This window comes from Pipistrellus kuhlii, unplaced genomic scaffold (genome assembly GCF_014108245.1).
Source record: "Pipistrellus kuhlii isolate mPipKuh1 unplaced genomic scaffold, mPipKuh1.p scaffold_m20_p_3, whole genome shotgun sequence".
Taxonomy (NCBI): domain Eukaryota; kingdom Metazoa; phylum Chordata; class Mammalia; order Chiroptera; family Vespertilionidae; genus Pipistrellus; species Pipistrellus kuhlii.
This window is the reverse complement of record NW_023425529.1, coordinates 134,467,348-134,494,421: the sequence shown is the minus strand read 5'-3', so window position 1 is coordinate 134,494,421 and position 27,074 is coordinate 134,467,348. Positions and strand designations below refer to the sequence as shown.

The window sequence follows — 27,074 nt, the reverse complement described above, 5'->3', positions numbered from 1 at the left end:
TATCTAATAAAAGAGTAATATGCAAATTGACCATCACTCCAACACACAAAATGACTGCCACAAGATGGCCAGCCAGAGAGGGCAGTTGTGGGCGATCAGGCCAGCAGGGGAGGGCAGTTGGGAGGGACCACACCTGCAAGGGAGGGCAGTTGGGGACAGTTAGGCCTTCAGGGAAGGGCAGTTAGGAGTGACCGAGCTGGCAGAGGAGGGCAGTTGGAGATGACCAGGCCTGCAGGAGATGATAGTTGGGGGGACCAGGCCTACAGAGGAGGGCAGTTGGGGGGGAACAGGGAGACCCAGGCCTTCAGGGGAGGGCAGTTGAGGGGGGAGGGGACCAGGTCTGCAGGGGAGGGCAGTTGAGGGGAACTAGACCTGCAGGGGAGGGCAGTTAGGGGTGTCTGGGCCGGCAGAGGAGGGTAGTTGGGGTTGACCAGGTCTGCAGGGGAGGATAATCTAGGGGACCAGGCCTGCAGGGTAGGGTAGTTGGGGGGGACCAGGCCAGTAGGGGGTGGCAGTTGGAGAGGACTGGGAAGGCAGAGGAGGGTAGTTAGAGATGACCAGGCCTGCAAGGGAGGATAATTGAGGGGACCAGGCCTACAAGGGAGGGCAGTTGGGGAGGACTGGGCAGGCATGGGAGGGCAGTTAAGGGTGACCAGACCAGCAGGGGAGGGCAGTTGGAGGGGACAGGGTCTACAGGGGAGGGCAGTTAAGGGCAATTGGGGCAGCAGGGGAGCAGTTAGGCATTGATCAGGCTGGCAGGGGAGTGGATAACTGGTGATTAGCATGGCAGGTAGAAGCAGTTAGTGCCAATTAGGCAGGCAGGTAGGCAAGAAGTTGGGAGCCAGAAGTCCTGGATTGTGAAAGGGATGTCTAACTGCCCTAAAGGGTCAGGGCAGTCAGGCATCCCTTGAGGGGTCCCCGTTTAGAGATGGTGCAGGCTGGGCTGAGGGACACACACTCCTGTGCACGAATTTTGTGCACTGGGCCTCCAGTTTAAATATAAAAGTATTATTTTCTTTCTTTTCATCACAATCAAATGTATGTATTCCTTATGACACTGCAACTATATATAGCACTACTAAAATTTTATTTTTTAAAAACCTTAACATTTTAAACAGATTAATTTCTTACAAATCAATGTGTAAAGTTAGTATGATATCAAACCATTCAATATATTGTTTGTTTTTCTTCTTGGTAGTCCAGAGTAATGTTCTCCTAAAAGACAGTTATACATGATGAGTCTTTGGAAAAGAAAATATGAGAACTTCTATTTATATTTATTGATATAATTTTTTATATTATTTTATTTATGCTTTGTAATAGTACAGTGAGGAGAGATATATCTGAATATACTTTTACTAATAGATCTGTTATTTTAAAAAAGCTTGGAGTGTGTTGGCCTCCTGTTTTATTGAGGTTGAGCTAAAAAATGATGTAATAGAACATTTTATTGAATAGATGGCCCATTAATGTGTCCAGCAATGGTAGCTGAAGTTCAGTGAAAAGTGAAAGTCATTGAAACTGCGTTAGTATAAGAACTAACAGGCAAGGCAGCTGGGTGATCATTGACATTGACAGGAATTTCACATGGTGATGGAGGAGCAGTTGAGATCACTAGCTGGGATCTGGCCTAAGTTGTAAATGTGAACGAACAAATATAAAATTTTAAATAAATGAGATCCTAAATTTTATACTGATTCGTATCTACAGGTAAAAATGAGAAGGATTTTATTCCTCATGAAAAGGGGTACTTCTCTGAAAGAGAAATAAGAATTTTTTATCACCTATGGCTAATAAGTTGGCTTTAAATTGTTTGAAATAATTTTTCTGTTATAGTAACCAAATATTTCTCAGGATTATGAAAATTATATTTTAAATTAAATAACTGTAATCACCATTTTATTTCTTCTGTTTATAGATTACTTTTAAATTTTTCACCAATTTAGACTTTTGTGTAAGCCCCTAATAAGGCATTATCTTTACTACCTCCCCCATCCAAAATTGTTTTCCTAATTCCTTTGTTTGTTCATTTGAAGAGATTTTTTTGAGAGAGGAAGACAGTCATAGGTAAAATAAGAGAATCAACAGGAGAAAGGAAGAGCAAGGAGTGCTGTTTGTTGAAGTTCTAAATGCCATGGTTCGTTTTGGCACATTGGTGTTCTGTTTTTTGACAATTTGAAATCCCTTCTAATAGTAGACAGTATTCTTGAGGCCAGAGAGAGAAGGGCAGTAACGAAGGTACGAAAGCTAAATGGAGTGAGTCATACATAAACTTGTGGGTTTCACTGGAATGTGAATGAGAAGGTTGTCACTGACTTACTTTAAAATTTTTTGATGCAGAATATTGGAGATAGAATTTAAAATGAAGTAAGTGGCTTTGGAATTTTTCTGGTTTTTATGTTTAAGAATGACATGAGTTCTATTTTCATGTAAAAAATTCAGTGTTTAGTGTCATTAAGAAGGCTGAGATTTTTCTGGTTCCTTTATTTTAAAGATGGTAGCAACTTGGGATTTTTATAAATTAAAGACACCACTAGGGAAGGGTAAATTAAAGTTTACATAAGAAATCTGAAGACTGAAAAAAGGAGAAAATGGAATTAAGGCTATATTTGGAGAGATGTTTCTGTGAAGGAAGAGAGGATGTGTGTGGCAGTAGATACATTTTTAGGGATGGAGAGAAGACGGGGTGAAGTAGAAGGTGGATGCCATGATGCTTCATAAACTAGAAGAGAGCAAGCCATCAGTTGGGATAGAAACAAATGAGTTACATTAAAGGATTCAGAAATGTCATAAAATTTTGGAATAATGTTTGATAGAAATAGAAGAGGGATCTGTCGTAAAAACTACTTGTTTGGAGATTATGGGCCACTAAGGACCCAGTGAGACCACTGAATGGATCCATTCTGGATGACCTTCCTCCCACATAGCCCTAAGTGTCCAAAAATAAAAGAGCCAAGAAAGAAGATTCTAGCACTAATTGGAATTACCCAGAATGCTGTGACAGAAAAATAGGGTTGAAGAGGAATTTCAGATGGTGATAGAGGAGCAGTTGAGATCACCAGCTGGGATCTGGCCTAAGTTGTAAATGTGAAAGGACAAATGAGGGGCCCAATGAACTTAGAAGACTTAGTACAATCCCCAAACAACAGAGGGAGTGCACTTTAGTTAAAGAGTCGGAAGGATATAGGCAGTTTGTGTGTTAAAGCAGAATATTTTTAATTTGACGTAATAGAACATTTTATTGAATAGATGGCCCATTGATATAGCCAGCAACGGTAGCTGAAGTTCAGTGAAAAGTGAAAGTCATTGAAACTGCTTTAGTATAAGAAATAACAGGCAAGGCAGCTGGATGATCATTGATATCAACAGGAAAACACACAGGTGATGGCAACATTGCCAGGTTTAAGATAAAAGTGAGTTTGGTTACCATTACATTCAGTATAAAGTTATGGGGCAAATGGAAATAGTTTGATGTTGGATCAGAAAAAAAAGCATAGAGTGTTTTGGTGTAAAAATAAGAGAACAGGTAGATGACATAAGGATTTTGATTTTGTTTGGTGACTCAAAATGACAGGATACAGAGTAGCAAAATAAACTGTGGTCTAGGGCTCCAAACAGATTAATATAAAATTCATCAATGCAGGTGCTAGATGAGGGCCAACACAGTCAGAACCTGGCATCAGTAAGGACAGTCTACTTTTCCAGGGTTGTGTCGTTGAGAATGGGACAGGCCCTTATACAGTCAAGAAGTTTTTAATGAGTGCCTTACTCTGCAAGGCTAAACGTGATTGGGCACAGAGGGAATAACGATATTTGCACAGAGGAAATAACAGCTCCATCTCATCCCCTAAAGGAATTAACACAGCCAAGTAAATGCATTTTGTTACTTCTCCCTTTGCATCTCAAAACATTTGCTGCTGAAATGTTTTTTGTTTTGTTTTTTGCTCAAAACTTTACACTCTTCTTCCTTTTCACTTCAGGCCATTTGTGAATAAGTCAACTGTAATTCTGGCTTATAATTTCAAAACACTGATCAATTAAAAAATGAAGGACCAAAGTCACTAACTTAAGATACAAAAATACAGAAAAGTTTCCCTTAGTAATCTTTACATCTATCATTCAGCCTGTTCTAGTTTAAAATTTTCTACATTTACTTCAATATTAGTATTTTATTTGGGTCCTGACTCAGACTGTTTGGAAGAGTATGGATAAGGATTGGAAATTAATTAATTTATTTTACATATTGTTTTTTTATAGAGAGGAAGGGAAAGAGATAAAGAATCAGAAACATCAATGAGAGAGAAACATTGATCAGCTGCCTCCTGCATACCTCCTTCTGGGGATGTGCCCACAACCAAGGTACATACTCTTGACCGGAATCGAGCCTGGGACCTTTCAGTCCGCAGGCCAACACTCTATCCACTAAGCCAAACCATTTAGGGCAGGATTGGAAATTTAAATAATGTTTAAATACTAGATGATCTACTTAAGCACTGTTTGTTTATTTAAAAAAAAAAAAAAAAAAGATGAACATAGTCATATTTAGAATAAGCTTTAAAGTATTGTTTTGCACTGTCTTGTTTATTTACTTATATAACTTTTGTTTTCATTGTAGGATATGTATTTTAGCTAGAAAGTTCTATTTAAACATCATTACTTTACTAAGAAACAGTGGCATCCTAACAGTTCAAATGGGACTTTAACTAAAGTTTTAGCACGTTATGTTCTAATTTAGAGATTAAATAGCATTATACACTTATATTATAACTTTATTTTTAAAATATTTTTAAGCAATGGGAAAAATAGGGATAAACATGAAGGATGCAGATTCTTTTCTGTGGGTGCTTATGGTCTACTAGAACTTCTTGCCCTTTTAGACCACTGTGTTCAGTGTTTAGTTTTATGTTCTACCATCTTTGTTATATTGTTTCATTTGTCCAGAATGCTTTTGCTCCTGTTTATTTCCCCTGACCTTTCAAATATTTTCCTGTTGACAGGGATAAAAGTTTCCCTTGAACTTTTTCTTCTACGTAATTCCCAATAATTCTGTAGCTATTTATTAATTGTTCACTCAACAAATATTTATTGGGTCCTAATTATGTGCCAAACACTGAACTGAGAAGTAGAGGTTGGGTGGAGAGGCAGGGGAGAGGAATACAAAATAAATAAGAAGTAGTACAGTTCTTGTTCTTGAGGTACTCACTATATGGTGCGATAGACATATCATATTCAATAATTAAATTGCGTTTTTGGTAAATTTTAAAATGGCTTTATTTAGGAGGACACTTGAAGAGGTCTTGAAGAAAAGTTGCCAGGAGAAAGAGAATGAATTTCTAGACATAGACACAAATTTCCAAATTTATGGAGGTATACTATGTTTGGGAACTGATAGTTTACAGTCACGAATGAAGCAATGAATTGGGGATGGAAAGCGTTTAAGTACTGGGGAAATTAGGTTTCTCTCTCCCTTCTCAGGTAGCACTTTGTCTGTACTAGTAAAAGTAGAAAAGGCTTACTTCTCTTATTATCCATGATGTTGTTTGTTTTCTTTTTTCTTGCCTTTAGCCATTTGTATTTATATACTTTCTATTTCTGTTAAGGACTCACAAGGGTCCCTTCTTACTCATATTTGTTTCTTCCCGGTGTTAAGTTTTACATTTTGCTCATGGAAGGCTTTCAATGTTTGTTGAATACTAAATTTGAATTCTTGGCATTTGGTATGATCGTACTGTTTTAAAGAATTTCTAACATATATGCTTTTTATCTTAATTATCTCACTTAATTCTGCGTGACTGTGATGTTAAGTATTTTAACATTCTCACTTCTTTATGACAAAAGATAGCTCCTCTCCCAAGATCGTAAGTAGAAAGTAAATATGAATATTCAAATATGAACAAAGACCGTGATGTATGTTGAGGGTGACATAGATGAGTTTGAGAAAGCAAATTAAAATTGTAAACATTTGGAAACTACAAACTGTAAACTAGTAGAATATTTCATCAGGGAAAATGTAACTAGGAAGAAGAGAGAATTAGTTACTAAGTACATGACATGGGAGATATTTGACTGCCTAGCACTTGAACTTAAATTTTTTGGAAAACCATTTTACTTATAGGATAAGGAGATATTTAGTGATTTGAAACTTAGAGGCACAATCCTGTGGATACTTGGTCAAAAATGAAGTATCACAACATTATGAAGCAAGTTGAATGGTAGAGAAAGTTTATATCAAGGAAAATAGATGGTACCTCATTAGAAGTGTTCTAAGATATCTTTATAAGTCCATATTATCTGAATTCTTGCAGAAGCAACACTAGTCTCTGAACATCACCATGCATTTATACAAACCACATCTTACCTCATTAGGCCAAACAGAGTTCAAATATGGAAAGTAGGTTGACTTTTTTCCCAAAATTGGGGGCCCTTAAGATTTGAAGGAGAAATGGAGGGAAAATATTTGGTAGTCTCTCTTAGAGTATTACCCAGGGTAATTGATACAATTAGAAAATCTTTCTTGCATTTTATATTCAGTTTCATGCTTTTGGGGTACCTACTGGTGTCTGATAGTCACAGATTCAGCATACACCAAGTTTCTTGGTTTGTTTTGTTAATAGATCTGGGTGTATGTGTATGCATAACCTGTTTGCAATTTTAATAAATTATAAATACTTAATGTAGCATTAGTAAATGTACTGTCCTTGATGATTATTTATTATCTTTTTTTTTTTTTTTTTTTTTTTTTTGCATGAGCATTTGACGTGCTTGATCATATATTTTCACCATGGAAATTTTTCTCTTATTTGATCTCTTCCATGCCTTGATAGATTATTAGCTTGGAGTTGTAATTTGGTACTCATTAATTTACTTAGGTTTTTAATGTGCTTTCCCTTTTCTTTACATACCTCTTTGCCTTTAAAAGAGTCTTTGAGAACAAAATGATTTAAATTTTTGTAATTGTGTGTGTGTGTGTGTGTGTGTGTGTGTGTATATGCATATATACTAAACTTTACTAAATATCAATATTCAAAAAAACACTATGCAAGTACATTTTATTTTTAGACTCCAGCTTCCTGTTTGATAAATTTTTTACTTTTGATAAATGCAATTTTGTCAGGTCACTACATTTGAAAATAGCCTTAATAATCTTATAGTAAACCAGTACAGACTAAGAACTTTCTATAAATGCAAAACAAAGGCCAAAAAGTGTGAAATTTGAATCCACACATAATTAGCATGTATAAAATAGAATTTTATTCACAATATATAACTGATTAGCAATTACATCACTTTGACATAGTTGTACATGTTAACTCGTGCTCAGACTTGGGAAATACTTAAATTTGCACTTTGAAATTACTAAAAAAAGGTGCAAGCTTTAAATATTGCCAGTAGCCACATTGCTTCTTTATAACTAACTTCATCGGCATTGCTTTTCATTGTTTTAATACTAAAAAAAATAAGCTAAAAAATAAAAAAATGCTTTAAAAATTCTTGATATTGTTTTGTCAAAGATCTGCAACACCAATCCCTGTGAAAGAGAAAAACCATTGACCAAACATTTCACAAGTTCTTACATAGTACATGGATGAGTCGGTAAGGGCATTTCAAAACCCCCCCCCTCCCCCCCCCCCCCCCCCCCCCCAAAAAAAAAAAAGCATCATTTCAAAATGCTTTGCAACATGTTTCAAGTTCACCTAAAGAGAAAGGACCCTATTCTCTATCCATTTGTAAATGTGGAAGGGGGTTTGGTTTGGGGGTTTGGTTTTGTTTTATATTTATTTGTAGGTAAACTATTAGAAACCCATTTTTCTGGCTTTCATGTGTCATATTTATGAATTAGCACATATGTGTATATATGGGTGTGTGTCTGTGTCTGTCTATACACATAAATACATAAGGAAATTACAGAACTAGAGCATATTAAATAAAATCTTGTTATCTAAAATGGTTTATAATTGGTTGGGAATTATATTCTTTGTGTTGCAGTCTTATATGATGACAGCTTTTATTAACATTTTGATTGTCCTCCTTTTCTCCAAAATAACCATTTATCACAGTATTTACTAGTAAATAAGCAGTAAAATCGTCTAATTACCACTCACTGGAAAGATTTTAATTTCAGATCAGATAAATACAATAGAATGATATATCTATGTAAAATGTATATCATTTACATTTTCTTTATGAATTTGTGAAAATTTTTCTTCTGAGACTATGCTGCTTTAACAAAATATTTTTAGACTTTAACATAGTGACTAAATGATCTGTATATTTTCTAAACTTTGAAATGGAGAAAACTTGGCCTGTCTTTTGATAAAAGATTCAGATTATGTGTTTTTTCTATGCTTGCTTAATAAATTTACTAACAGCTTTCAATAACATTTCCAACTGAATTTTTGCATTTATAGAAGACAGAAAAATTACGGTGTTTTCCTAATTTACTTTTTTGGGGGGTACTTTAGTTCACATATACTACATGCCATTATTATTCATAGTGACAGTTGTGCTATCTATGCAATCTGTATTCACATTTTCTTTATAAAGCTGCACTGTTTTCGGTCATGAAACAAACCTGATTGTTTTGGAACAGATATGTCGTCAGATAAGGGGTTTTAAGGTTTCCTTCTTGCATTGATGGTGTTAAGCTTTCAGTCAATTTTAGTAAATGGCATGACACACTATATCCATGGGGAGCTTTTGACAAACCTATTTATCAGAATTTCCTTGATGTGTGGTTTACTCAGGTGGCTTCAGTTTCCCTTTAATAAAATAATTTTTCAGTGCTGGTGCTAGAGTACAGAACAATGTTGTTACTGTGAACTCATCTTCTGCAGCTGATATCCTGTTCCCTTTCTTTGTTGATATTTTTCTGTCTTAAACTTTGTTGCTCAGAATATCTTTAATGCTAGCCAAGGAGTCAGGGATTTGGACGTATTTTCATGGACTTCCAAAGCTTTTTCCCCCCAGGTGAGTTAACTGTAAGGAACAATCATATATTATTCAGGTATTTCAGCATGTATAACAAATTTACATGATATCATTTGAAGTGTTGGCTTAAAATTAATAATTTTTTTAACCAAAAAAGACCTATACAAAGTGCTGCAGTTGAGTTTCCAGTGTAACTCTTACCCGTCTACTTCTCCCAAAGACTGTATTGTTAGTTTAAGTTAAACTTTTACATGACTTCAAATTCGCTATGTTTAACGTTATGACTAGCTTCTCCCACAATTATATCCAAGTCTAGCTTTTTCAGAACTAGCTTATCTAGTTGGGAGAGACTTGACCCTATGGCTCTCTGTGTTTTGTTGTTTTTTTTTCCTATTCTTTCACAATGCTCTTTTGAATGTTTACCTGAGAATGGGGAGGGACTACAAATCATATTCTGGTGCCAGGTCTTACTTTACTGTGCTGAATTGAACTTGTACCTTAGGATTGCTAGAGAGTAAAATGCACAGTTCTGACTTTATGTCTGTCAGTTCTTTTTATACTATTTAATATTAAAAAGTTGGATAGACTTCATTTTTACATTTATTAATTTAGCTTATTTAATTATTCAATTAAATATTTTAATAAAATTTCTCATATATTACCTTTCAATGAATAACTTGCAAGTATTATTAGTTTTTGCCAACACACCTCTCAGTGTTACCCTGAATAATCAAAAGTTGGAAATACTATTATACTTACAATAAAATGCTCCAGATGTATCATTAAATACCAATGAGATTATTTTTTCTCTAAATCTATTAATATTTGCTTGTGATTTTTTTATCTAAATGTTTCCCTACCCAAACATACATAATTATTGAATCTACATTTTTTTAAACCTCAGGATTTTATTTTTTATTTTCTACTAAATAATGAATATATTTATATACCTCCTAATATGAGGCTATTTATAATGATAGAGCTATTTAATAATACTTTAACTTGTATAATGTGTTACTATTTGTTTTATTCTAACATTACTAAATATTAATTCTTTAAAAACATATTTGAGGATATGTTTATTGATTTGGAAAGAGAGGAGGAGGAAGTGGAGGAGGAAAAGGAGGTAGTACAGGAGGAGGAGGAGAGAAAAAGAAAAGAAAGCATAGATATGAGAGAAACATTGATCGGTTGCCTCCCATACGAGCCCACACCAGAGACCAAACCTGAAAGCCCAACCTAAATATGTGCCCTGACTAGGAATCAAACCTACAACTTTTTGGTATATAGTATGATGCTCCAACCAAACGAGCCATCCAGCCAGGGCTACTAAATATTAATTTTAAATTCATGTTTGAGTGTCTCATTATGATCATCTTTTACTGCCTTTCTATGTAGAGCAATTTGTAGAGTGTATATTACTATATTTAAGATTGTAGTTTAAATCTGTTTTAAAGGAGTAATGATGAAAATGGAAGAATTCTTGGTGTGGAACTTTGATTTATATTTAGGAAAGAACAAGAAATATGGGAAGGTTGTTATTCCTCTTCATTGCATTTACATAGGAAGCAATTCTATTAAGCAGAGTTAACAGAAAATTTATGGCATGTTCTTTTCTTTCATTGTAGAAATGACTCTCATATCCAAATGCATTATATTTATGTAAAAATGCCTCTTTAATGTTTATCTGTCCTCTTTACTAAAAGTATTATTTTATTTTAATAGCTTTAATATATTAATGTTTAATAATGACCTAATCCAGCAAGTCATTTTTATTTATAAGATGTGTGAGTTAAGATCTTAAAAACATTTTTTTCTCTCATAACTAGTAAATATTAACATGAAGGTATATTTTATGTACATTTCATCATTGTTATCTCTGTTTATAGCTAATCTCCAGAGCCTTCACACTTATTTTCTCTATTTTTAAATAACTATTACAGACAAAAGTGGAAGGAAATGAATATTTAGGCTTTTTAACCCATACCAACATACAGTAATGCAATAATAATGATTCAAAATTATTCAGCTATGGTTCACATAGTAAATTATTTTTGTTTTCCCTACTGTTAAATATTGTATTAAAAGAAAAATCAAGTACTGTTGTAGTTCTCAAATTGTGATATGGTAGTCAAAAGTCTGGGGTTCAATAGCTGTCCTGCTATATTTTCTTCAACTTTATTTTCATTATTAGTAAGCATTGAAAAACTGAATGGCTCTTTAATGGTAGTAGTGACTAATATTTTAATTATCTTTGTATATTCTTTTTCTTAATTGACAGTACCTGCATTATAGAATTGTTGTGAAAACTATTAATAGGAATATGTTGAAAGTGATAATAGATTGTATTTTGTTTATTTTCTTTTCCTATTCAAATTTTCAGGAACCTAAAACTAATACTGATGACTTTTTCAAAGACATAAACTCCTGCTGCCCACAGGAAGCAACAATGCAAGAACAAGATATGCCGTTCTTGCGAGGAGGTCCGGGCATGTACAAGGTAGTAAAGACGGGACCTTCCGGCCACAACATCAGAAGCTGCCCTAACCTTAGAGGTATCCCAATTGGAATGTTAGTTCTGGGAAACAAAGTCAAAGCAGTGGGAGAGGTATGGATTCTTGTAGCTTCATGACTTTAAGATATTAATTTTTTATGTAATACAACCAAAGCATCTCTTTTTTCCAAAGGTTGTCATTTCCAACCCAGGTTTTTTAATGCTAATGTTATTTACCTTTATTTGTATTGGAAATACTAATGTAATTTTTCTGTGCTTTTCTAATAATTTTATTCTCATAATTATCCTTGTGAAAACAATATTTATATTACCAAAATGATGTGTCTGTGTATATGAGTTTGGTATTACATATATCTTTTTATTACTATAAATGTACTATACTGTCATGGATTAACAGCACTTTAAAATATTTGCTATGGATCAGTATGTGGATGTGATAAAAATATAAAAGGTTTCATTTCTTTGTTCCCATTCATGTGTCTTACTGAAGTCCTGAGCAAATAAAATTACCATTTCATCAGCTGTGGCATTTGCCTCAGGTGATGAGCTTGAAGATGTAGTGTGTCATGCTATTTCTTAGTGTCAGGGTCATTTTCAAATTGCATTATAGGCACTACCAACCTAAATAATGGAATGTGTTGTGTTATGACATTTTAGGTGTTTAGAAAAAGAGCCATGTGTTTTTTGAAACATTTAAAATTATTTAGGGATTATCCTTGTGCCTTAAAAATTATTTTAACTAAAGTCTTAAATAAGTAGTATTTTACATAACTTTTATTTATTTTTGTCTTACCTTGGGCTATGTTCTTAATTTCAGAAACTAATTTCATGGTAGATATTTATTGGAATGATTACACTATCCAAACTCTTAATCTTTTGCTGCTTTTCAGCCTGAATGCCCTGAGAGAATCAAGCCAATCAATCATGCTTTTTGTTATATACTAGGTAACCAATTCTGAAGGTACATGGGTGCAGCTGGATAAGAACAGCATGGTAGAGTTCTGTGAGAGTGATGAAGGAGAGGCATGGTCCTTAGCTAGAGACAGAGGCGGAAACCAGTACCTCCGACATGAAGATGGCAAGTTGGCTTACATTTGTGATTTATTCTGATTAACCCTTGAAAGCAGAAGTTTAAAGTGTATTTCTTTTATCCTAAAGAGCTTTTCGTGTTTTTATTTTTTAAGTAAATGCTAAGCGTAATAAAATCTTGCAATTGTTAATATTTATTTGTAAAATACATGGGTACTAAATTACTGCACATCAAAGATGAGAATTAAGAGAAAATATAGAACATATGAATCCATCTTTGTAAAAAATGCTTTTGATTAATATGAATTTGTGAAAGATCATTCTTCTGTGCCAGTCCAGGACTGAATATTTTACCCTTTCTACCACTAAATGGAAGTTTAATTCTCAAACCATAAATCATAGCACTTCTCCCAGGCAGTTTCATTTGATTGACTTTTGTCTCAGGAAAAAACATTGAATAAATGCAGAGCATCTTCTGGGGTTTTCGTATTTTGTTGATAGGGTTTCAACTTCATTTGCCTTTTTCAACAGTGATCTCATTTAATAAAATATTTTCCATTTTGTTTCCCTTTCTATTCACATGGTGAAAAAAACTTGTTCTTCTTCAAAGTTCAGACCACATCATCACTTTACCTGATCTGACAGGGTCAAGAATTCCCTCAGTGTTCCTAAAGAACTGTATTCACCACTAGAGCAAAACTGATACTGTATTCAAGTTAGTTTTTACCTCTTCATACCCAGATTGTTCCTATGGACAGGCACATAGTTTTTTGCTCACTAAGTTTATAAATTTGAGTCACAAAAATATTATTAAGGATATCAAAATGAATGTGTAAAATAAGCATATACTTTTCTACCAAATCCCAAAAATATAGAATAATGTCAGAGAGATGTTAGTATATGCTTTTTTTATCCAAGAAAGAATAAACAAAATATTCATTATCTAAGAGGCAATATGTCCATAAACATAAATTCAAAGAAGTTTTGAAACCTGCTTGAATGATAGAGTACATTTAGATGTATTAGAATTATAAATAAAACATTCCCTCTTTTTCCACAATAAGCCTTTGAGATAGGTTATATAATCTTCATTTTACTGGTAAGGAAACTAAAGCTCATAAATTTAAAATGACTTGCCTATAGTTATACAACTGGATAGATGGCAGATATAAGATTTGAGCCAGAATCTTTGTTAATATTTCAAAATCTGTGCTCATTACACCATACCATACTATATCAATAATTCATTGAATGCAGGGAGAGGTCAATGGGGGAAAAAGGAAACATATATAATACTTTAAACAATAAAGAATTTAAATAAAAAATAATTCATTAAACATTATTTGGGAACCTATGCCCTTTCTTGTCTTTACAGATAAATTTTTCATAGTCAAAGATGATGTGGTCATAAAATGTACAACTGTTTTTTCACTGTTTTGAAAAAAAAAAAGCATTTGATGTAAATCCTACATTTTACAAAATGATCTCATTTACAGCATACTAATTAAATATATTAACTGCATATTCATAAAATCTTAAAGAGTTTTGTTATATAGGCATATTCAGATATAAATTAAAATACCTGAAGTGAGATCAGATTTATGTAGGATGTAGTTAAATAATATACGAATGGTTTAAGTAACTAGCAAAGAGTCTTTTCTAGCCTAGTAGTCATCTTACCTGGCCATATGTTTTAATGTGTAAGAGAGGACTTTGGAGCTGGACTGCCAGGACACAGATGCCAACTCTACAACTTTCCTAGTTATGAGACCTCAGCCAGTTTACCTGATATCTCTGTGCCTGTTTTCTCATTTACAAAATGAGGATACTTAGTTTGATCTGAAAGACAAATGAATAACAATCAATGCTTTGTTCTTTATATATACATATAATGTGAGTCTTAATTTTTTTTTTACATAATTGCTGAGTTGATAAGGAAACAAATGATAAGAAGTTAGTGCTTTAAAACCACTAAGATTAGTTGATACAGTATCCAAATAGTCTGTTCATTGGTATTAGTATGTAACTATTTAATTTTTATATATATATAAAGCTAGTAACCAGAATGCTGTAAGGACCGGAACAACCAGTCGCTATGATGCCCACTGGAGCCAGCGAACCAGCCAGATTGGGGGATAGGGCTGGCCAGCCAACCTCCTGAGGGTGGCCCTTTCCCCAAACCAGCCCTGCCCCAATCAGCCTACCCAATCCCAATTGGCCAGCAGCCCCTCCCCCAGGGTGGCCCCACCCCTGATTGCCCCCCACCTCAATAAGGGGTGGAGCTGGCCAGGCAACCTCCTACAGCCCCTCCCCCCACCAGCCCTGTCCCTGATGGGCCCCCACCACCCCAATCTGCCCAGCCCTGGTTATCCCCACACTCCAATAGGAGGTGGGTCAGCTGGCCAACCTACTGCAGCCCAATTGGTTCAGGCCCTTCCCCCAAGCCAGTTCTGTTTCTGATTGGCCACACACACACACACACACACCAATTGGGTGGGGCTGGCCAGCCACCACCCACAGCCCCTCCCCGCCCCAATTGGCTTCCCACCCAAATTGGGGCAGGGCCCATCAGCCAAACACCTGCAGCCCCTGCCCCCAGCCAGCCTGGCCCTGATCAGGCCCCAGTCAGGGTAGGCCCACCCGCCAACCTCCCACCATCTCCTTCCCATAAGCCTGGCCCCAATCCACCAATTGGGGGCAGGCCAGCCAGACCCTACCTGTGAACAAATTGGTGCACTGGGACTCTAGTATGGAAATAAGAGGACTTGGCATTGAAGTAATTTATTTCTGTAAAGTAGTATGAGCAAAACAAAGGCTTTCCTCTTTGTAAAAATTCTTTATTGGTTTTTGGTATCCATAGATAAAACCTAGTAAGCAAAGTTATTGCTATGGTCAAAACAGTTTACACTTGGTGCCAGACCATTTTGAGTCTACAGGGTGAAAGCGATGCTATCTTTTCCATTCATGACTGACTGTTCATGAGGGTGTTTCAGAAGAAATATTTCACTGTTGAAATATCTTATACTAAGGAGCATTGCTTAAGAAAAGTGGTATGATTGGTTTATTAAAAAATTCTAAAATTGTTGGTAAATAGTTACAGCAGAATTCTGATTTACTCCATCGTGTTTCTTCTAGTTCTGTTTTTTATTTAAAGGGATATTGGCTTTTAAAAAATAAATTTAAAACTTATTATTTTTTAAAAAGTACTTTTCCTTTTTACCTTTCATTTAGCAGTTTTTATTTTTGTTTTATTTTTTTTAAAGCTGGCATTATATGATTTTAAGGTATTAGTATTTTTAGTATTAGAATTTTAAAGCCTCTTGATTGTAAATAGAGGATTAATTTAGTCTACCAATTTTATGTTGCATTGTTGCAATTTGTAAATTAGATAAAACATTTGTCATTTCTTGAAATAAGAATTCTGATACATTTGTTTACATCAGGGTGCATTAATAACTCTGACTACATGGCCTGGTTTAATATCTTTTTGTTTAGGGGAAACTATCTTTATATAATAAGTAAAAATAAGTTAAAATTTAAATTATCAATAATTTTTGCATTCAAAACTTAAAAATATTTCACAAATGAAAATTTCTTTTGGTACCATATACTTAGACATTTTGAAGATGGTTTTCCTGTTTGAATACTAATATACAAAATATTTTTATTTCTGGATATAGGGCATTTATTTTTACTTTGTAAAATGCCCTTGTTTAAATTTGTTACAAATATGAGTTTCAGGTCCCAAAATACTAGTGTACTACATTAAGTGATGTATTTCTAACCATAATAAGAGTAAATTGGCTCCACAAGAGAATATCCCATTTATAAATTTCACTATGTATTTGATAAATGAAAATAAAGATTTGTCATGTACTTTGTCAGTATCAATAACCTCAGTGGTAAACTTATCAGATCTAAATGTGAGGCATTTTAAAATCTGACCATCATAAACCTTTTCTTGAATTATCTCTTTATTCTTTGAATAGGGGATAACACATTAAAAAAAACTTGTTTTATAGCTTTGCTTTTTATTGTAGAACAAGTCCTTCTGGATCAAAATTCTCAAACTCCTCCTCCAAGCCCTTTCTCAGTGCAAGCGTTTAATAAAGGGGCAAGTTGCAGTGCCCAAGGATTTGATTATGGACTTGGAAATAATAAAGGTAGGTGTTTAAAAGTAGTCTTTGACACACCTTAATATTTTCATTACCTTCTCTTCTACGCATTTTAATTACCCTTGACCTACAAAATGTCACCAAAGTTTTTTCCTAGAAAACTAAGAGCCAAATGTTTACAAAGATGTTTCTTTAGTATTTGTGTTTTTGTCAGTTTTAGCTTAAGTTTATAATTAATTTACTTATTTGTTCCTGTTTTAGAGACACCCATTTTGAATTTGCATCATAAAAATTTTGTGTCTCTATATCTAGTCAAAGAATTCTGTCATCTAATTATTAGGAGTAATGTTAATAAGCAAAAAAGGACTTTCTAAAATGATCCACTTAAAATAACATTTTAAGTAATATTTTTAAATAATATTGTATATCAACTTCATTAAATTTGTGGGGTTTTGAACGTCTAACCAAGTTATCTTAGTTCATTTGGAATTTCATGACATTATATCTTCGGGTTTGGTATATATAATGAAGCCAATATTCTAAGCCATCTATAATAATAAACGTGTAATATGCTAATTAGACCAGACAGCCGAATAACCTTCCTAAGGTTATTCTGGATGAAGCTGTGGGGGCCTAGGCAAAAGCAGCCGCCGTGGTGGGAAGGGTCCCAGTCAGAGTGGTTAGAGGCAATCAGGCAGGCAGGCAGAGGGGTTAGGAGTGATAAAGCAGGCAGGCAGAGTGGCTAGGAGCGATCAGGCAGGCATACAAACCAGCAATTAGGAGCCAGTTGGGTTGGATTGCGAGAGAGTGCAGGCCAGGCTGAGGGACACTTTCCCCTTCTCACCTCTCCCCCACCCCCAGTGCACTCATTTCATGCACCAGGCCTGTAGTATGGATATAAAATGTATATAACTTTTTGGGCTACATCAATGGAAGAGAGCAGCAACATGGACAGTTATCAACAGCTCAACCCTCGCAGCCTTGGCTTCGTCCTGAAGATTGTCCGGACAGTCATCTGGAAGTTTGGACAGTTGTTCTACTGTTTGGTCTATTTAGCTTTATTACTTTGAAATAATTTATACCTGAATTTTATTCAAAATTTCATTTGTTTATAAATTCAGACACATTCATGTTCTTTCCTATGAATCTGACTCCTTCAAAATTAGCCATATTGTCAGCAGGTAGCATTCAGTTGGATGATAGGTAAGAGGGAGAATAATTCATGGAAATAATTTTAATTTAAAGTGTTATTTAAACTAATTCACCGGATTTGATTTTAAGAAATAAAAGTTTCATAATACCTGATTTACAGAGCAAGTAAAATAATGAAATAGTCTATAAAAAATAAAATTACATCACCATTGAGGGAATATTCAATTTAAAATAAAGCCGCTTCATATATTATTTTCCACAGAATATTTTTATGAAGGAAGCCTAACCACAAGATTTCTTTTTGGTTTGGCTCTCCCTACTCTGTTATGCTGGTCTCTCCTACAGGTTTGTGTACCATTTGCTTGCTCATTTCTGGTGGTTCAGATTTCAACTAACTTGAACTAGATCTTCATACTTAAGTAGGGTAAATTCTTGGTGGTGTTTTCTTTATGTCCCTTTCAACCTTTATCAAACCTTTAAAGTTTCAACACTACTTACCACTACTATACTCCTATAGTAATCTATAATATTTTAAAGCCATGTTTAGTTCAAATTACATGCTTTCAGTCTCTAAAATGTCTAAATTGTACTGGTGACTATCACTTTAAAATCAGTATTTAAAATATAATTTATAGGGCATCCATAAAAATCAACTTTTAAGAGATGCAAACATTGCCGACGACATGTGTTATTTAATAAAAATGATATATTACTTTTAAAAAATATGATTTGCTAATATTGCTCAAAAATAGCATGTAATTATTAATAGGCTTTTTAAGTATTTAGAAAGCCTATTAAGTAGAGAAATATTAAGAACTTTAATCTGGCCGAAACCGGTTTGGCTCAGTGAATAGAGCATCAGCCTGTGGACTCAAGAGTCCCAGGTTCGATTCCAGTCAAGGGCATGTACCTTGGTTGCGGGCACATACCCAGTAGGAAGTGTGCAGGAGGCAGCTGATGTTTCTCTCTCATCAATGTTTCTAACTCTCTATCCCTCTCCTTTCCTCTCTGTAACAAAAGCAATAAAATATATATTTTTAAAAGAACTTTAATCTGAATAAATATCTATTATTTATTTGTTTATTTATTATCTTACCTTTAATAATAGTCCCCATTTTATTTAACTCATTATACTATTCAAGATCAAGAAATTATTTTTCTTTATAAAATTCATCATAATCTTTAAAATCCTTTTTTAACCTACAGCATTAATTTTTTAAAAAGTAAAAATGTATCACTTGTGTGCACAGCTCTTTTCATATGAATCTATTCCTGTTGGTGCTTCATTTGAAATGTTTATTTATGAAGGTTTATTATACATAAGGAATGTGGCTGAGAGGTGCTGCTTTCCAGTTGTGCCTATGTCTAGGTATATTTTTTTCTTTTCAGCATCATTTAAACTATTTTATATATAGTCTCATAAATGAGAAACTATTACCTATCCAGTTACATTATTTCATATTTTTAAAAATATTCTTCTGTTATTTTCCTTAGTATTTAAGTTTAAGGTAAATGTCAGACTTCATATTTGAGACACTATTCTAATAAATTAGATACATATTCCTTTTTACATTATTATCATAGATTTTTATATTACCCATTAAAGCAAAAGAGATCATGCTTTCCAAAATGTATAATTTCTTCAACATTAAATTTTAAAAATGAAATTTTAATTTTTAACTATAGTATAAATATATTACTAAGTTAATAACATATACTTTGCTACCCGTGAATTCCACATAAAAAAAAAAAAAAAAACACCTCATCTTATTTGCTTATTTTTTGCATGAAGTATACTTAGTCATTGTCAGGTACTTCATACAAAGACATTTAGACCTTCACTTATTCTTACACTAGTGGACCTGTGCACAAAATTTGTGTACACTAAAAGGGAATTAATTAGAAGAAATACTTTAATATTGTTATTTGACCTTTCTCTATAATAAAAATGTTAGGGATAAAAGAAAATTAATAAAATGTGTATGAAAATTTCCCTCCTGTCAAAGTCTTGGTCATACTGCATTACCCAGAGTCAAGTCCCCTCCCACCTGCGTGCACCTCAAAATCATGCAAGACCCAGACCTGGCTGGCCCCACCCCTGTAAAGCACCACCAAGCAGGGGACACAGTCTCAGGTCTCCCATCAAGTCCCACTGGTTGGGGGGCTTGGCCTCAGGTCCCCCTGTCCCTGGGTGAGGGCATGATGACCAATTTGCATATTAGCTCTTTATTATATAGGATGATGTACAATGTATCATAGGTTCTTCATAGACTTGGTATTCTCACATGCTGCTGCTAGATGGTGTATATGAATTTAAATGGATTTGGGCTATTAGATTTTGTGGGGTGCTTCCAATATTAAAACAACATGAAGCTTGGTCCCTAATTTCAGGATAATGATCACAAACTTCCACATATTTCTGAATTGGCATAGTTTTATTTAGTGTTTGACTATCTGAATGTCATAAAACATGGCTTACTTTGCCATTTGGGGTGTTAATAACAAGTTGTAGTTTTGACTGTTTTGCCCACTGCAGGTGACCAACTGAGTGCCATATTGAATTCAATTCAGTCACGGCCCAATCTCCCAGCTCCTTCCATCTTTGATCAAGCTGCAAAACCTCCCTCTTCCCTTGTCCACAGCCCATTTGTGTTCGGACAGCCCCTTTCCTTCCAGCAGCCTCAGCTTCAGAGTAAGTCTGTCAGTCTTACCTGCCTCATTAAGCTATTGCTGAAGCTTTGTTCTGAGTTGTTTATCAGTTACTAATAATTTACCAACTCAACAGACTGGTTTTTACTTAATGAGGATTGTTATTCCTTCCCACATTTTTGAAGCATTTAAGCTATTCTGAGCTAAGACATTCTGCAGCTAAGACATTTGTTTTTAATCACACTTTTTTTTAAGTGTAGTTATTAAAATATGATTTACACTTTCTATTCTAATTCCTGTATTCACAAATATGTACTATAAAACATGTTAGGAAAAACATATTTAATTTAAAAATTTCTTTTATAATGTGCATGACTGTGCTAAGCACCAGTTATAGGGATAACGTTCTTTGTTTTATGTTGGATTTTTGTTACTTAGAGATGCCCCAAGAGAATAAACCTATTTCACTATTCCAATAGGTGGAAGAGAGAATGTACTGGGCAGGTTTGTTTCTTTTAAGTGAATTTCTTGCTCATAAAAATATATAACAATTTAGGTTTCCAGAATTTTTCAAATTGTTGTTTTTTCTCTTTTTTTATTTTTTTATTTTTTGCTGCTGTTCTCATTCTTAACACATTAAACTGATTATTTGATTCCAGTTCAGCCTCCTAGGATTGCTCTAGCCTTTCATCTATGACAATACCTCACACAAATATGAAATTACACTTAACTGAGTGTTCCTTTTTCTTAATGACCTCCTGATGCTTCCACATACACTTCCTTTAAGTTCATTACAATATAACAACATGTTCTTCTTGGCCTTCAGTTCACAGGTTGGCTATATAATATATAAATACACTCACTGAGTGAGATAGTTTATGAAAGTCTTAGCTTACAAAAACCATTATTTGGATTCAAATGCATGACCTCTTTGCTTTAATAAATTACATCCACACTAATGTCTAAGTTATTTTTCTACAAAATTACTTTGATAACAGTTATTAGGATTACTTAAGATAACGCTAGCTCATTTAGTTTTTATTAGGGATCAGAGTAATATATATATTACTATGCTAATCACCATATATATTATACATATATATATATATATATATATATATATATATATATATAGTTAGCAAATGATGTTATTAACTGTGATGTAATTATCTATCAATAACTAAGGTAAAACAAATGCAAGAATATATAAACTTTTCCAGATTTGTACTATATATTAAGTAAGTTCAACTAATGAAGTTAGTTTATAAATATAAGTAGTATCAATTTAGCTAATCATCTCTATGTATGGCATTCACTTGAATGTCTCTTAAGAGAATTTTAAGGAAATATAATAGTGTCACATGTGTAAAATAGTTGTGTGGTTTTTTTCTTTCTTGATAAGCATTTTATTATAGAAGGATAAAGAGGAGAAAAGACTTAGTTTATTCATTTTATGGAGCAATAGACTTTTTCATTTAGATGTATTCAGGTTACAGGAAGTTTTAAAGGTAAGATCAAGGAAAAAAACAAAGGACAATAAGTCATAATCAAGAAATTCATATTATAGGTATAAAATTTAAATGGAAATTACACTGATAATGTCTTGGTGACAATAGGCAGGAGAAATAAGAAATAAGGACCTTTTTATATCTAAAGCAGGAGAAGGGAACCCTTTTTCTTTCAAGGACCATTTGGATATTTACATAACTTGTGGCCCATAGAAAATTATCAACTTAAAAATTAGCCTGCTGTATTTAGTCAAACATTTAATTAATTCACTCCTAATGTCTGGGCAGGAGCAGACCAAAAGATTTCATAAGTTTTATGTGGCCCATGGGTCGATGTTTCCCACCCCTGACCTAAAGGGTCATTACAAATCTTCTCAAAAAACGTGTAATTACTGTTTTATTTTACCAAATTATTTAATGAAATATTTTAAAATGGACTATAACGACTAAGATAAATCAGATTTGTCTCTTCTAAAGGATAATAAGTTTCCTGCTGGCATGTGTTAATATAATTTTATGCATATTGTATCTAAGTGTTATCTGTACCGCCGCTTCCTTTGCCACTATCTTGGGATAAATTTGAAATTGTGGCCTAGAAATATCTCACCAAATTTCTGAATCATTACTTGCCTGTACTGTAACATCAGGAATTACTTAGATCTTTTTACATTCCTTTTATTCTCAGCAGAATTTCACTGAAGTTTGACTTCCAAAATCAAGAAACCAAAAGATTTTATCTTTAGCATATTAAAAAAAGGCTATGGAATCCAAAAATAGTTTTTAATATTTTGGAAACAAATTAGAATTATATTCATCCTATCTTATTAGGAAAATTAAACATGGCAGAGTGCCCATTATTAGGACTGTCTAGTAAGTTACCTTTTCCTGAACTTCACTGCCATCCATTCCACCAGCATGTCATCTTGCTTTAGAAGGTGGGTTACATATACTCCCTTTACTAATTAGTAAAATGAGAGTCATTTTTCTTTTATACTTTTGTGATGCTAAAATAAAATGTGTATAGAAAGTCATATTAATTTTTGCTTGTATGAATCATCACCACTATGTATTAAACACTATACCTAAGCAACTTTAATACATACTCATTGGAGATAATGTCTCCCATTTTCAGATAAAGAAACAGGCTTAGAGAAGATAAATGATTCGCTATAGAAACAGTCATAGTAAGATGGTAGATCCAGAACATGAGGCAGTTCTACTAACTACAAAGGCCATGTTTTTAAATATTTAACTATGCCTACTGATGATTAATGCAAAATTTATTCATATTCATAATTTCTGCTTATATTTAGTTCTAGCATCTAGAGTATTAGCTTTACTGAGATTGGTTATTTTCCCTTTATAGTTTAATTTTAAGAATGTATCTTGGTTTGAAAGCAAAAAATTTCCAAAATGTCATAACTCAAGTTCCCAGCTAAGTAGATGAGCTCTACATAGTTACACATGAACTGCCCCCATGTCAGCATTATCTAACATATCTGTGAGCATTCTTATTAGTAATTCTTTAGGGTATATTTTTTTCTGAAGCATAATTTTTTTCACTAATCTCTGCAATTTAAAATAATATGGCATATTAATTTGTTGGGTTTTTAATTAGCAAAATTATTTTATTATAAATGCACACATATCTGTATATATAAACAAATTATTTCACCAGTTATTCTAGTGAAATAGAATAATTTCAGAAATGAAAGTTACAAATTTTTCTTATCTTACCATGCATAAGAGAGAAAGAAGTATATTTTATAATTTACTCTCTTATTTCAAAATTATTTGTGTAGTTTTTAAACTTAGTAAGTAAATCTGCAATAAGATTCTAGTTAGCTGAGGTAGAGAATGATATCTGTACCTGCTCTCTTAGGATTTACAGGGAAAAGAAAAACAAAGTGAAACTAGGAGAGATGATGTGATGTCTGGAGATGTTTTTTACTTGTTTTTTAATGGAAAAAAATAATATCAAGGTTGTTTTCTAAGGAGAATGATCCAGTAGAGAGAGAGAAATTGATGCAGGAGACAGGAGAGTAGCTTGAACAAAATTCTTGCATAGGAGAGAGGATGAAATCTAGCAAAAAAGTGGAAAGGTTGACTAAGGAGGAGCACACATTGTTTTTCTGTCATAACAGGAGAGAAAGAAAAAGGTATAGTGTTAGGAGCTTGCAGATGTTCTTTTGTTTGTTTCAGTAAAAAAGAAAGCTGGCAACAGCCCAGAGTTAACATGTGGAGAGTATGTTGGTAGCTTGATGAAAGAAGAAAAAGTATGAAATAGAAATAGCGAACACATTTCAAACATTTACAATATAACAGACACCATTTTAACCACTTCATATGATCATGCTAAAATACGCTTCATTTAAGAAACTTCATGCATTTGTAGCTGAGAGTGTTAATGCCCTTGTGGCAGCATTTTACACTAGTGAGAATGGGGCCATTATAAAGGGTCTTATAAGCCATACTTCGTTGATGAGACTATCCTCTAAGTATAGGGAATAGAAGGGAGGGAGCAGAGGAGGGAAATAAGTAGTACCACAGAATTTTAAAACAAAAGGTGTGACAGGTTCAGTTTTACATTTATGCAAGGACTGAAAATATTATGAAAAAGATCCTGGAGAAGGGGCGAAAGTTAGAGGCAGGAAGTGCAAAGAAAAGCGGAGTAGGGCTTTTAAACTAAGTAAATTACAGTGGGAATGTAGAGGAAGAAACAAGTTTAGAAATATTTAGACATGCTAATCACAGTTGCGGGAGGCAGTCTAGAAGTAAGTCAGTTTTCTTGTTTTAGTTATGAAAGATAAAATTTTTACCTAATACCATTAGCAGAATAAAAAGATTTTAAGGACAAAATTAGTAGTTCATTTGGGTAATTTAGCTCCAGTAAACTGTAATATAATTTGAATATGAAAAGCTTATTTGGGAAAAAAGCATATTTGGCATTTTCCTAACTAACAATGGCATTGCTGACTGGTGTAAATACTCCATCAAATTATTTATATGTACATTTTACATAAAAATGAAACATTAAAGTATTTTCGTGATTTGCAATTAATTTAATTTAGAAAGTTTTTTTTTCAATCCTCACCCAAAGACATTTTCCCCCCCATTGATTCCAGAGAGAGAGAAAAGGGGAAAGAGAGAGAAAATAGAGAGAGAGAGAGAGAGAGAGAGAGAGAGAGACAGACAGACAGACAGACATTGATATGAAAGAGAAACATCGATTGACTGCTTCATACACCCCAATTGGGGATAGAATCTGCAACTCATGTTTGTGCCCTGACCGGGAATCGAACGCATGACCCTTTGGTATGAGGGACGATGTTCTAACCACTAAGATACATCAGCCATGACTAGAAAACAGTTCTCAAAGAATTTAAATTCTACTTTCATATTCAGTCTTCCTTATGTTCCACTTTTCTCTAAAATGTCTACACAGTAGTATATCTCATTGCTTAGATTTAGCAAAATTAAAACTAAATATTATTACAGCTTTATTGAATTTAAGTGTATACATTTTGATGAGTTTGAACATATACATAAACCGTGATACCATCACCCAAGTCAACTATTTATCTTTTTAAATCAGACTTTTCATCATTAATCATTAGAGAATGAGTTTCTTCTCCCTTCAGTTTATTTAAGATATATGTCATATGAAGGCATAATTAATTGCTAGTGTTTAATTCATCTAGCTCTTACTTTAGAGATACAGGAATTCTCAGTGACTTTCCCAAAGTTATACAGTTAACTGGTAAGTGGAAAACCTAAGATTTAAATAAGAGAGGTTTAACTCCAGTAATTTTATTTTTTCCAATTACATCTTAATTACCTTACATAAACTAAAAAAATTGGAAAAGCCAAGAGGTCATTTCATCTAACCTCCTTATTTGTACCTTAAACCCCTTGGCGATGTCCTTGATAAGCTGCCAGATGGGAAAGTCGAACTGTCACAGGCTGCTCTGGTTGTCTGTTCTCAGTTTGATAGAAAATATGGAAGCAAAGTCCTGCCCTCTGCCTTCCGACAACAATGAAAAATGGAACATGCCTCTAATTTGTCTGTGATTCATTCATTTCCCGGGTTCGAGGCAGTGACTGGTTCTCGCTTTTATATTCTTTCTGCAAACAATTATTTTATCCTGAAAGCCTTTTAGTTTTGGTTGCATTTTAGCTGTCTTTATGCTACATACATGTTGTATCCTTCTGAAGGTAGGATATGGTTATTGTAAATCACCTGATCAAACAGGTCTTGTTTCTCTAATGGATAGGTACTATTTTTTTTCCTTGCAACTAATAAGCAATTTTGGGAAATCACAATTTTATTTTTGGGTGTCTGGAGTCACTGTTCAAAGAGCAATCTTTAATCTTTTGTTGGAATATTTTTGAAATATTCTTTCTGAGGCCTAGGATATATATCATATTTTGCTCCGAATTTTTCTATATTGTCCACCACAAACTCTGAAGTGATAAGCCTTTCCCTAATGTTATATCTCTTAACCATTTTTACTAGGGATTTACTATATAATCGGTATATGCTACCTATGTTTCATCCAAGTACAGTTACATCTAGAAGTCATTTAGAGACACATCATATTTTGAGGATTATCCATCTTACATGTTTTCATTCCTCTTCCTTTCTGCATTCATATCATGTGGGTTAAAGTTATATTCTAACGAAAAGCTTATTTCTGTTTTATCCTTATTTGGAAGTTTTGTTCTATCTTTCATTCTTTTATTACTCATTTAGTATGCTAACATTTATGTAAATAATTTTTAGTTCCTATTCTATGTCTTAAGCTCCTTTATCATTCACATAATTCCACTTTTCTCCCAATACATTTATAGGATTCTGGACATACATATATATTATACAGTGATATTGCATACTATTAAGTACTATATTTTTTTAATTGAAAAACATGAGTCTTTTAAAAAGTTAACTATATAAAAATATAAATGAGCAAACTTTGTATAAATTATATACATGGCACAAATGTTATCTGTAGTTACAGTTTAACTTATTAGGCATTTAACAATAACCTTTTGCCTAGCCTGTTTGGCTCAATGGATAGGGTGTTGGCTTATCCATAGTAGAGGGTCCTGGGTTCAGTTCCGATCTAGAGTGCTTACCTTGGTTTCAGGCTTCTTCCTGGCCCGGGCCCTGGTTAGGGC

The 27,074-nt window shown here is 33.7% G+C and overlaps 1 protein-coding gene across 17 annotated transcripts in view; it reads left to right on the top strand.

The window, feature by feature from the left end:
* Positions 1–27,074, top strand: part of MYCBP2 (MYC binding protein 2) — a 256,367-nt gene that overhangs the window by 173,937 nt on the left and 55,356 nt on the right. For 8 of the 17 annotated variants that reach the window (XM_036455729.2, XM_045588714.1, XM_036455728.2 and 5 more), the window contains 5 exons: positions 8,893–8,967; positions 11,312–11,536; positions 12,389–12,521; positions 16,513–16,635; positions 20,252–20,431. In XM_036455729.2, coding sequence (XP_036311622.1) covers positions 8,893–8,967; positions 11,312–11,536; positions 12,389–12,521; positions 16,513–16,635; positions 20,252–20,431 — 736 coding nt within the window. The remainder of the gene's footprint in view (positions 1–8,892; positions 8,968–11,311; positions 11,537–12,388; positions 12,522–16,512; positions 16,636–20,251; positions 20,432–27,074) is intronic. The other 9 variants (XM_036455735.2, XM_036455730.2, XM_036455725.2 and 6 more) reach the window with 6 other exon arrangements.